Consider the following 12,343-nt stretch of genomic DNA (forward strand, 5'->3'; position numbering starts at 1 on the left):
CGTGGGGTTACGGGGGAGAATCTGGAGAGAAGAGAAGAGGTTAACAACCCTCCCACTTCCTGGCCACCCCCCTCCACCTTTTCTGGTAAGGAGCCCTGGAGCCCTGGAGCCCTGGCTCCTAGGCTGACAGACCAGCCCAGATCCAGTGGCCCAGAGGGGCCTGAGCTAAATCAGCAGGACCTGGGTAACACGAGGAAGGTAAAGAGTTCCTGTCCTCACCGCTCCCCACCCCCACCTTTTCTGTGATCTTTTCAGCCTTTCACTGGTGACTCGTTCTTCCAGGGCCCATTTCTCTCCCCTACCTGGGTTTCTTCTAACCTGGAAACCTAATGATCAATTCACACTAAAAAGTCAGCTCCTGTGGATTACATATCCCAGGAGCATATAGATTTTGAATTTAGAATTTTGAAAGAAATTCTGCGTGGAGATAATACTGAGGCAGACACACTGCTAGTGGTCTGAAGATTTGAAAGGACCACTTTCTGTGTGTAGGCAGGGCCTCGGCTGGAGATAGATGGGTCTGGATGAGGCAGGAGAGTGAGAAGTTCTGAGGTGAAATGAAGGAAGCCCTCAGAGAATGCTCCTCCCACCTTGAATCTCATCCCCAGGGTCTCGCTGTCCCATTCTTGGTGCTGGGTGGATCCAAATCCAGGAGATGGGGGCAAGCATCCTGGGAAAGCTGAGGGCACACTCTGGCAGATTCTGTGTGTGTCCTCAGATGCTCAGCCGCAGACCTTTGGGGGAGTAAAAGGGGGCACACCCACCCACCTTGCCTCCAGGCTCTTTCCTTCCTATTCCTGTTCTATGGTGGGGCTCCATTGCGAGACTTCAGATTGAGAAATCAGATGAAGTTTCAAGAAAAGGAAACTGGCAGGTGACAGAGATGGGTGGAGGGACTGGAGAAAGGCTGTTTACTCCCTCCTGTCTAGTCGGCTTGGTCCCTTGAGGGCTCCGGATATCTTTGGTGACTTGTCCACTCCAGTGTGGCATCATGTGGCAGCTGCTCCTCCCAACTGCTCTGCTACTTCTAGGTAAGTCAGGGTCTCCCTGGTTGAGGGAGAAGTTTGAGATGCCTTGGGTTCAGCAGAGACCCCTTTTCAGGCTAGGGATGAGACTCCCACAAAGGGATGGGACCCCTCACCACATCTATAGCTGTGGATTGAGCTACCAGGACAAGCCAAGATGGGGCTAGAAATGAGGAGAATGCTGGTTCCAACTGGGGCATACTCATGAGTGAGGCCAGTCACTTCACCCCTCTGGGTCCCAGAATCACTATGTGGAACCGAAGAGCTTCGACTAGATGGTCCCTAGGGTCTGTCTCTTTCAGTTTGACATTCCAGGGTTCTCCTCTATGATTTTTAATTTCTACCCTTTCTTGTGGGGATATGGGTTGAGGCTGTTTCTGTGGCTTGGTTCAGGGAAATTCAACCTGTACCCTTAATTTGTGAGTTTGCACAGGGAGCAAGGGGTAAGGGAGCAGTGTTGAAAATAGGGATTTGGGTTGACAGTGGTGCAAGAGGCATGAACAGTGGAGACCAGAGAGCAGGTAGCAAGGTTTCCACCAGAAACATCCTGATTCTTGGGAAAATTGGGCTCCTGGGGCAGAGGAGGGCAGGGGAGTTTTAAATTCACTCTATGTTCTAATCACTCTGATCTCTGCCCCTACTCAATATTTGATTTACTCTTTTTTCTTGCAGTTTCAGCTGGCATGCGTACTGGTGAGTCAGCTTCATGGTCTTGGATTGACCCAGTGGGGCACATATGGGGACAATGGCCATAAGATATTGGGAAATGCTTGTTGAATGGGAAAATGTTGATGTGGGGTTAGCAGGGATAGTTCCTCCAACATAGCAGAACTTGGCCCTGTGCTTCTCTGGCCAGCTTTCCTTAAGATACTGAACAGGCCAAAAATGGGGCCAAGATGCTCTAAGACTGAGCCACCAAGCATGGGTTTGCAATGAGCTCATTCTGGCTTTGAGGCTCCCTGGGAATGGCAGTGTAGAGCCTGCTCCTCTCCCTGTCCTCACCCCACATTATCTTGGCTCCTCAGAAGATCTCCCAAAGGCTGTGGTGTTCCTGGAGACTCAATGGTACAGGGTGCTCGAGAAGGACGATGTGACTCTGAAGTGCCAGGGAGCCTACTCCCCTGAGGACAATTCCACACAGTGGTTTCACAATGAGAGCCTCATCTCAAGCCAGGCCTCGAGCTACTTCATTGCCGCTGCCACAGTCTACGACAGTGGAGAGTACAGGTGCCAGACAAGCCTCTCCACCCTCAGTGACCCGGTGCAGCTAGAAGTCCATATCGGTGAGTTGATGAAGGGGAAGAGGAAAATCACCAATAAAGGGTGAAACAAAGGGTCCTGAAATACTTGGGAAGAGCCAGAGATGATATTCTTAGAGATAAAAGCTAAGATGAGATGATGTGTGGTCCCACTGAATGGTATCAGAGTTGTAGTCCTAGCTCTAAGTAGGTCTTCGGCAAAATGTCAAAGCCTGTCAGACAATAGATATAGGACTGCTGCATTGCACAATTCCAAGAATCCCCATATGGAGTGCATACAATGTGAATGTGTCATGTGAAGGTTAGGCCATGGCATAGATGCTCAATAATAGTTATTTTTTTATTTATTTTCATTTTTTTTAATTTTATTTTTTGAGACAGAGTATCACTCTCTCACCCAGGCTGGAGTGCAATGGGGTGATCTCAGCTCACTGCAACTTCTGCCCCCTGGGTTCTAGTGATTCTCCTGCCTCAGCCTGCGGAGTAGCTGAGATTACAGGCACCCGCCACCACGCCCAGCTAATTTTTGTATTTTTAGTAGAGACAGGGTTTCACCATGTTGGTCAGTCTGGTCTCAAACTCCTGACCTCAGGTGATTCACCTGCCTTGGCTTCCCAAAGTGCTGGGACTACAGGCGTGAGCCACCATACCTGGCCAATAATATTTATTGAATAAATTAATGAATTTGGTGTTAGGACCTCAATCTCCTTCTTGCTCTCAGACATGTAATGCCCTAAGCCACCTCCCAAAGCAATCCTAGTGGCCTAGCATCATATCTTTCTGTCTCCTCATCAATGCTATACTCAAACCTATAATTAAGCATAAATTTGGTGATGTGATAGCTCTTCCAGTAGAGGCAGATACATGTTCAGCCTGCACATTAATCATGAGATGAAAGTCCTTGTGTACTATTAACAGAATATAGACGTCAGACACAGGTAGGAGAAATATTTTGAAGGCAGGGGTCTTTCCTGGTGTCCCTACAATCTTACCACATAGCCTGGTCCCTGCAGTGTCACCCTGCAAACCTAACTCTACTTCCACGGCTGTTCCATTCATACAATGTTTATGGGTGGAACAAGCTTTGGGGGAAGAAGGGCATAAGGAGGTGGATCTGCAAGAGAGCTCCATGGAATTGGGCCTCTGAAACTGATTTTTGTAGCTCTTTGGCCTCTGACAGTACCACTCAACTGACATGGTCTTCACTCTCCAGAGCTACAAGAAGGTATGTCCATTTCTAGCTAGGTAAGAGATGTCCACCTACAACCAAATAAAATGGGGGAATTACCAAGAGAAAGCAATAGAAAAATCAAGTCTAGGAGTTACTAGTTTGCCTTGAACTTGGCTCTAGAAACTGGCTTTAGAAGTCTAGCCAATCAAGGCTATATTAAACTGTGACCATGAGAATTAGCCTCACCAGGTAAACTTCTGAGCATCCTTTAATCCTTTAGGACCCATTTCACTTATGTCCTCCTCTGAGAAGCATTTTTTACTTCTTTTTTTGTTTGTTGTTTGTTTGTGTTTGTTTTTGATTTTGATTTTGAGAGAGTCTCTCTCTGTCACCCAAGCTGGAGTGCAGTGGCGCAATCTTGGCTCACTGCAACCTCCACCTCCCAGGTTCAAGCAATTTTCCTGCCTCAGCCTCCCAAGTAGCTGGGACTACAGGTGCATGCCACCACGCCTGGCTAATTTTTTGTATTTTTAGTAGAGACGAGGTTTCACGGCGTTAGCCAGGATGGTCTTGATCTCCTGACCTCATGATCTGCCCACCTCGGCCTCCCAAAGTACTAGGATTACAGATGTGAGCCACTGCGCCCAGCCTGCATTTTTTACTTCTTTCAGGCAGAATTTCTTTATTCCAATCTAGTCGGCCCCGCAGTCCTTTATTCTTAGCCTGTCGTAGCACTCGTCATATTGTATTGTGATTATTTCTGAATATTTATGTTTCTGTGTCTAGACTGCAGATTCTTTGAGGCTGAGAACTATATGTCCCGTCATCTGGGTATCTCCAGTCCACAGTGTGTCATACATAGTGAGTGCTTGATGAAATATCACTTGAAGGAATATACATATGGACAGTCACTGAGTCCATGACAGGACAGATTCGAACAAGAATGTTCCTCCAAAGGCCACCAGACTATATACTAACCATGACTTTATGCTAATAATGATTCATCTCTTTGCTGAAAAAGTAAGTGGATAGATAGGCACATGGCTTCTTTTGATAAATGATATATCTTAATAGGTAATAAAGATTACTTTCTGTTTGGCAAATCTTTGTGGTAGAGAATCATGACCAACACACGTCCTACCAATTTTGTTTAGCATCAGGTAGTAGGTTTTTAAAATTATAGTAATTCAACCTGAGAATTTAGATTTAAAAAATAAAATTACAGTAAATTTAGTTTTGCTCTTATTACGTTTTGGGTCAATTTCAAAAATATATAAAAATAAACAGGAGAAATTTAAAATGTCCTTCGGTCCCACTCCTTCAGAGAAAACACCTGTTAATATGTAAGTGCATATCCTTCTTTTTTCTGTGCATAATACTTTTTAAAATATTTGAAGTATTATGCTTTTTTAACTTAACATTGTCTCATGAATATTTTCTTATGCCATTATAATACTTACCTATAACATCATTATTTTTTAATTATTCAGGTCCTTTCCTGACCATGACTTCATGTTCTCTCTTTGTGAAGTCTGATTACTTGGTGACGTGATTGTGAGAATAAGCTCTGGCGATATAAGAATTTCCTCTCTTGAAGGCCATGCTCAGTAATAAAGTTGGTCTCACCGAGGCCCTGTGACACCTTAGAAACCACGAATTGCCACGCTGAGCAATACCAGTAACGCCCTTCCCCTCCCTGATGTTTACATTGAGTTCTCCTTCACAATTTCTGCAGCCACTCTGTGGCCACCGTCACCTTATTCCTGAATGCCACAGGAGTCTTTCAATATTCCTTTGATTGCCTATTCCTTCTGAAATCTACCTTTTCCTCTAATAGGGCAATTCATCATTTTCAGATGCAATTTTTACTCTGATCTAGAACTTACTGTGAATCCTTGTCACCTGCCACAGCAAATCTAAGTCTAGCACTTAAGGATCCTGCAGATATGCTCATCGTTGCTTCTCACTTACCTCATTGCTTAGTCCCTCTGCTCTAACCCTGTGTGTTGATCACATGTGTGTGTGTCCCTCTTCTCCATTAGACAAAAGTCTTGGTATGACTTCAGTTCTCTTGCAGGGCCCCATCAGCTCTTCCCCAAAGGGAGCTATGCAGGGTTGACTCCCAATCTGGCTTTCCCTTATGTCTCAGGATCTGGGTGGTACGTGGCCCCTTCACAAAGCTCTGCACTGAGAGCTGAGGCCTCCCGGGCCTGGGGTGTCTCTGTGTCTTTCAGGCTGGCTGTTGCTCCAGGCTCCTCGGTTGGTGTTCAAGGAGCAAGACCCTATTCACCTGAGGTGTCACAGCTGGAAGAACACTGCTCTGCATAAGGTCACATATTTACAGAATGGCAAAAGCAGGAAGTATTTTCGTCATAATTCTGACTTCTACATTCCAAAAGCCACACTCAAAGACAGCGGCTCCTACTTCTGCAGGGGGCTTGTTGGGAGTAAAAATGTGTCTTCAGAGACTGTGAACATCACCATCACTCAAGGTGAGACATGTGCCACCCTGGAATGCCCAGGGACGCCTGTGTGTGGAACCTGCACTCACACTGGGAAGTTGAGTTGGGAGGAGATTCCTGATTCTTACACGCACTTCTTCATATGTGGTTCCCTCCTGGTGATCACCAGGAGGTCCCCAAAAGTCCCTGATTGCAGGGTAGGTTTGCAGCTCTTTTTCAGTCCATTCTTTTGGGGTAGCTAAGAGGTGTCATTCACTGTGCAGCATGATGGCAGGAGCAGAAGCCACATCTCCTCCCCAATAAATACCTCTGTCTTTCCTTACCCTAATCACACCCACGATGTCATATGTTCCTATCCTGCTGGTCTCCTTCTTATCCAAGCCTTTTAGCCACGATCCAAACTGGCAGGAGCCCCTCATCCCCTCACAGAAAGAGCCCAGAGCCTGGGTTCTGGCCCTGCAGCTAATTAACCATCTGACCAGAGGTGAGCCACTTACTCTCTCTGAACCCCAATTTCTTCTTCCTTAACAAAAATAAGCTGACATTTATTGGGCACCTTTCAGTGTGCTAGACTCTGTGCTAAACAATTCTTTACATGCACCTGGTTTGACTATCACAGTAGACCTTCACAACATGAGATAGGTAATATTCCATTTTACAGATGAAGTAACCGAGGTGCAAAAATAAATAAATAAGTTGTCCTAAGGTCACATCAAAGATTTCAAAGCCTGTATATTTAACCAGTAAGTAAAAGATTTGAACAAGCACTAATATCCTATGATCCCATTAAGTCATCCACAAAACATCTCTAGGTTCTATAGCACCAGCCTCCAGAATCAGAGCTCTAGAGTGGTGAGCCTGGACTTTCCGGTTTCACAGAACTTCTATCTGTAACTAGCCCAAGACATAAATTGTAAACAATTTGCATGTAGAAAGGCAGCAAAACACCTTTTGAGATTTTGACACTACAATGCCATAATTTGTACAAAAATAATTTCATGACACTTTAAACTGAAAGTAAATACTCCCAAGTGGTTAGGGAAAGAGAGCAAATAAAGCAAATGGGGTAACATGTAAACAATGAGTGGATCTGGGTAAAGGATATACGAGATTTCTTTATACTATTCTGGTCATTTTTTTTTAAGTTTGGAAATAAATCAAAATCAAGAGTTTAAAAAATTGAAATGCAAAATCAACAAATTTGTCCCAGTTTCTAGACCATAGCATTGTCTGACAATTTCTTAACTGTCACACAAAACCCAGCTTACAATCTAACTTGCTAACGCTCCCTGTCACATCTCTGTCAAACAAGCAGGAGCCTTTGCTAAGTGTTTGGTGAGCTGTCCTCTGCTCAGATAGCGCTAAGATCAGGAACCAATGGGAGGAAGCAATACTTTCCCACAGACCTCCCCACCATTCCTACCACTTGTCTGTTGGCAGTTGTCAAAGACTCTCTACTGGTGACCTCGCTGTTTGTTCCAAATATCTGCCTTAGTGACTGTCATTTTTTTTCATCTCTCCACTTCTCCTAATAGGTTTTGCAGTGTCAACCATCTCATCATTCTCTCCACCTGGGTACCAAGTCTCTTTCTGCTTGGTGATGGTACTCCTTTTTGCAGTGGACACAGGACTATATTTCTCTGTGAAGACAAACATTTGAAGCTCAACAAGAGACTGGAAGGACCATAAATTTAAATGGAGAAAGGACCCTCAAGACAAATGACCCCCATCCCATGGGGGTAATAAGAGCAGTAGCAGCAGCATCTCTGAACATTTCTCTGGATTTGCAACCCCATCATCCTTAGGCCTCTCTACAAGCAGCAGGAAACATAGAACTCAGAGCCAGATCTCTTACCCAACTCTCGATTTTTCCTTGGTCTCCAGTGGAAGGGAAAAGCCCATGATCTTCAAGCAGGGAAGCCCCAGTGAGTAGCTGCATTCCTAGAAATTGAAGTTTCAGAGCTACACAAACACTTTTTCTGTCCCAACCATTCCCTCACAGCAAAGCAACAATGCAGGCTAGGGATGGTAATCCTTTAAACACACAAAAATTGCTCTTGTTATAAATTACCCAGTTTAGAGGGAAAAAAAGAAAATAATTATTCCTAAATAAATGGATAAGTAGAATTAGTGGTTGAGGCAGGGCCATACAGAGTGTGGGAACTGCTGGGGATCTAGGGAATTCAGTGGGACCAATGAAAGCATGGCTGAGAAATAGCAGCGTAGTCCAGGATAGTCTAAGGGAGGTGTTCCCATCTGAGCCCAGAGATAAGGCTGTCTTCCTAGAACATTAGCCGTAGTGGAATTAACAGGAAATCATGAGGGTGAGGTAGAATTGAGTCTTCCAGGGGACTCTATCAGAACTGGACCATCTCCAAGTATATAACGATGAGCCCTCTAATGCTAGGAGTAGAAAATGGTCCTAGGAAGGGGACTGAGGATTGGGGTGGGGGTGCGGTGGAAAAGAAAGTACAGAACAAACCCTGTGTCACTGTCCCAAGTTAAGCTAAGTGAACAGAACTATCTCAGCGTCAGAATGAGAAAGCCTGAGAAGAAAGAACCAACCACAAGCACACAGGAAGGAAAGCGCAGGAGGTGAAAATGCTTTCTTGGCTGGGGTAGTAAGAATTAGAGGTTAATGCAGGGACTGTAAAACCACCTTTTCTGCTTCAATATCTAATTCCTGTATAGCTTTGTTCATTGCATTTATTAAACAAATGTTGTATAACCAATACTAAATGTACTACTGAGCTTCGCTGAGTTACGTTATGAAACTTTCAAATCCTTCATCATGTCAGTTCCAATGAGGTAGGGATGGAGAAGACAATTGTTGCTTATGAAAGAAAGCTTTAGCTGTCTCTGTTTTGTAAGCTTTAAGTGCAACATTTCTTGGTTCCAATAAAGCATTTTACAAGATCTTGCATGCTACTCTTAGATAGAAGATGGCAAAACCATGGTAATGAAATATGAATGATAAAATTCTTTCTTCTTCCCTTTGTCCACCACTGTAACAGAGATTGGTTTGGATTGGTAAGAAACACCCCCTCCTCCCAGCAACCATCTCACCACAACTCATATGAATTAGCCAGCTTGCTTTCCAAATCTTGCTGAGACAATTGGGCTAAGGGGGATTCTTATGGGAAGTATGGGATAGGAGGGTGAATAAGCATTAGAGATAGTTTGAGAGCATTGGGGCAGATAGGAGAAGGCACAGCTACACAGGAGGTAGAGGCCTGGGCAGAGGTAGAGGGTCAGCCTGATTGTGTGAATTATGAGCTACATACCAAGACGATTCAAGCTAGATTACATACATAAATATTTCATAAGATTCAGACACGACAGAGGTGCATTTGGAAACCTTGGACATTCAACTCACATTTATTTACTACCTACAATGTGCAAGCTTGAGTTCAGGTGCTGAAGATACCAGATGAACAACACAGGGTCATTCCCCGGAGAAGCTTTATTTCTAGTGAGAAAAACAGTTAAACAGGAAGAGAATGAAGAAAGGGCTGCAGAAAAAGGCTTGATTTGGGGGGTGTGGTCATGAAGGATGAGTAGGAGTTTGCCAGGCAAAGAAGAGAAGAAAAGCCCAAGGTTCATAGGCAAAGATTCAAAAGCCAGAGTGTGAGTTCAAGAAAGCAGTTTGGTTCTGTGTCGGTGAGGGAGAGGAAAGGGTTTCAGGGCCAGATCATGAAGGGCATCACCTTCCAAACTAAGAAGATCGTATCAGACCCTGCAATACATTGAGAGAGTTTAAGCAGACCAGGTTTGTACCGTATAGTATTTTAGAAGGATTCTCTGGCAGCTACTTGATGGATGGACGGGACAGGAGAGTTGAAGACCGGAAGCCAGATAGGGCAGCAAGGCAGGATGCAGTAACCCAAAGGGAGCAATGAGGAAGTAACTGGCGGTGAGGCTGGAGAGGAAGGTGCTTAATCAACAAGGTATTTAGGAGGCCGACTCTCCAAGAATTGGCAGCCAGCAGTACACGGCGTGACTACGGACCAGGTTCCACACATAGTGCCCGTTTTCTGAGTTAGGAAATAGAAAGGCAAGGCAGGTACAGGTTTGGTGGAAAGACAAACAATTCGTTTTGGTATTATTAGTACTTACTTCCTTTGGTCAGTAAATTTTCTTAAAGTGTCAGTTTCCATAACGTAATTGCCGTGGTTAAGCAGCTAAGAGTTATCACTACAACCCTAGTCGGAAAAACCAAATACCTCAAAATTACCCGTACAGCACTAAGGCAGAAGAGGACATTGGGAACCACACAACGCGGAGGTCAGCTGCCAGGGCTCCCGGCGGTTAGCACCGCGGCTGGTTTTGAGAGCCAAGGCTCCAGCGCTCCCGGCGGATAGCATCGCAAGCGGTTTTTTTCAGTGAAAGTTTCAAACACCCAAGGTTCACAAAACGGGACTTTTCTCCCTGGGTGGGATCGAACCACCAGCCTTTCGATAAACAGCCGAATGCGTTAACCGATTGCGCCACAGAGACGGGCGTGGGCGACTTGGGCTGCCAAGTCACTTCACTGAAGAAAACATGTTCAGCACTCTAACGTCTCCAAAAAAATTGAGGTTGATTTGAAACCAGTGACACAATTAGCTTTCCGTGCTTCAGGGCGCGGCTCATAGCCCTGAGCGAGGCAGGTCTTTTTTCCGCGCTAGCACTTGCCTAGATCTGGAGCAGGACTCAGCTTCCAGCAGAAGAGGCTGAGAAAAGGAGAGCAGAAGAGGATGCAGGAACGAAGGGTCTTCGGGGAATCCAAAATGGATGCTCTCTGTGGGTTCGGGGGTTCCGTTGATGTTGGTCAGAGAAGTACGACGATAAGCTTTTTTTGCTGATGTAGACAATTTATGTATGCATGTGCACACGTTTAGTGCTGACTCATAATAAGCTTATTATTGTGAGCATTAAAAATATTTTCTTACAGGTCCAATCACGTCCAGCAAAATGTGATATCTAAGTAAGTGAGTTTTGTATTACAAAATTAGTCTTCAACCCACGCTGTTTTGAAAGGTTTCTACCGGCATATTAGACATGCAGACAGAACATGGAGCTTAAAAAGCCTGTAACATTCCAATTAATGGTATTCAGCTTGGAAATAAAAAATATTTTTAAAAAATGCCTGCAACTTAAGGACTTTCATGCTGACATATCCAGATCCAAATATCTGAGGACAGAGACCCCTAATTCCACCACTATCGACCTAGGGAACCTCGTCAGTGCTGGGTCTAAAAAGCCTTTTTTTGTTTTTTTAATTCATATATATATACTTTAAGTTCTAGGCTACATGTGCACAAGGTGCAGGTTTGTTACATATGTATACATGTGCCATGTTGGTGTGCTGCTCCCATTAACTCGTCATTTACATTAGATGTTTTTCCTAATGTTATCTCTCCCCCCTTCCCCCACCCACGACAGGTCCCGGTGTGTGATGTTCCCCACCTGTGCACACGTATGTTTATTGCGGAACTATTCACAATAGCAAAGACTTGGAACCAACCCAAATGTCCATCAATGATAGACTGGATTAAGAAAATGTGGCACATATACACTATAGAATACTATGCAGCCATAAAAAAGGATGAGTTCATGTCCTTTGTAGGGACATAGATGAAGCTGGAAACCATCAGTCTGAAAAAACTATTGTAAGGACAGAAAATCAAACACCGCATGTTCTGACTCATAGGTGGGAATTGAACAATAAGAACACTTGGACAAAAGCCATTCTCTATATTGCCCAAGACCCAGGGCCTCTCCATAGCCTCCACACAGAATCTCCTTTCTTTCTGCCCTGCCATCCTCTGTCATCAGTGGGCTCCAGTTTAGGTGCAGGTGGAAGTTTTCAATGATGTTCAGTGAAATGAGAAGACATGCAAACATAGATATGCATATGCAGAAATTATATATGCATATATGTTTATGTGTACACATATTTTATATCTTATGTAAAATACATATATGTGTATCATACATATAATAAATAAGTAAATAAATAAATTTGCCAAATGATCTTTAAACTAGAGTCATTTATTTTTTTTTTATTAATTTTTTTTTTTTGAGATGGAGTCTTGCTCTGTCGCCCAGGCTGGAGTGCCGTGGCACGATTTCGGCTCACTGCAACCTCCACCTCCCACATTCAAGCAATTCTCCTGCCTCAGCCTCCTGAGTAGCTGAGATTACAGTCATGGGCCACCATGCCCGGCTAATTTTTGTATTATTATTTTTTTGAGACAGAGTCTCGCTGTCGCCCAGGTTGGAGTGCAGTGGCGCGATCTCGGCTCACTGCAGGCTCCACCTCCCGGGGTTCACGCCATTCTCCTGCCTCAGCCTCCTCAGTAGCTGGGACTATAGGCGCCTGCCACCTCGCCCGGCTAGTTTTTTTGTATTTTTAGCAGAGATGGGCTTTCGCTATGTTGGCCA

The 12,343-nt window shown here is 44.6% G+C and overlaps 1 protein-coding gene and 1 long non-coding RNA gene across 3 annotated transcripts; one reads left to right on the forward strand and one right to left on the reverse strand.

Moving 5' to 3' along the window:
• The first annotated feature begins 807 nt into the window (after positions 1 to 807).
• On the forward strand, positions 808 to 8,833 carry LOC745350 (low affinity immunoglobulin gamma Fc region receptor III-B). 2 transcript variants are annotated; one of them, XM_024349630.3, is made up of 5 exons: positions 808 to 1,031; positions 1,698 to 1,718; positions 2,054 to 2,308; positions 5,690 to 5,947; positions 7,453 to 8,833. In XM_024349630.3, exons 1-5 carry the CDS (start codon positions 992 to 994, stop codon positions 7,575 to 7,577), a joined length of 699 nt encoding a protein of 232 aa, XP_024205398.1. In that variant the 5' UTR covers positions 808 to 991; the 3' UTR covers positions 7,578 to 8,833. The 2 variants fall into 2 exon arrangements, with proteins under 2 accessions (XP_024205398.1, XP_001159557.5); XM_001159557.8 differs by having other exon boundaries at positions 814 to 1,031; positions 2,051 to 2,308.
• A 443-nt stretch (positions 8,834 to 9,276) lies between these two features.
• LOC107971357 (uncharacterized) lies at positions 9,277 to 10,869 on the reverse strand. Its single transcript, XR_001714317.3, has 2 exons — positions 9,695 to 10,869; positions 9,277 to 9,386 (listed from the first exon to the last, which is right to left on the reverse strand). It is a non-coding gene; the product is annotated as an uncharacterized LOC107971357 (long non-coding RNA).
• Between the last annotated feature and the right edge of the window lie 1,474 nt (positions 10,870 to 12,343).

The sequence above is a fragment of the Pan troglodytes genome, chromosome 1, assembly GCF_028858775.2.
Source record: "Pan troglodytes isolate AG18354 chromosome 1, NHGRI_mPanTro3-v2.0_pri, whole genome shotgun sequence".
NCBI classification, from domain to species: domain Eukaryota; kingdom Metazoa; phylum Chordata; class Mammalia; order Primates; family Hominidae; genus Pan; species Pan troglodytes.

Bases quoted from the DNA above. Each gene is read 5' to 3' on its own strand.
- LOC745350 (XM_001159557.8), top strand. From the start codon at position 992: ATGTGGCAGCTGCTCCTCCCAACTGCTCTGCTACTTCTAG. The intron at 1,719-2,050 runs GTGAGTCAGCTT...TTGGCTCCTCAG, and splicing joins TTCAGCTGGCATGCGTACTG to AAGATCTCCCAAAGGCTGTG. The intron at 2,309-5,689 runs GTGAGTTGATGA...TGTGTCTTTCAG, and splicing joins GCAGCTAGAAGTCCATATCG to GCTGGCTGTTGCTCCAGGCT.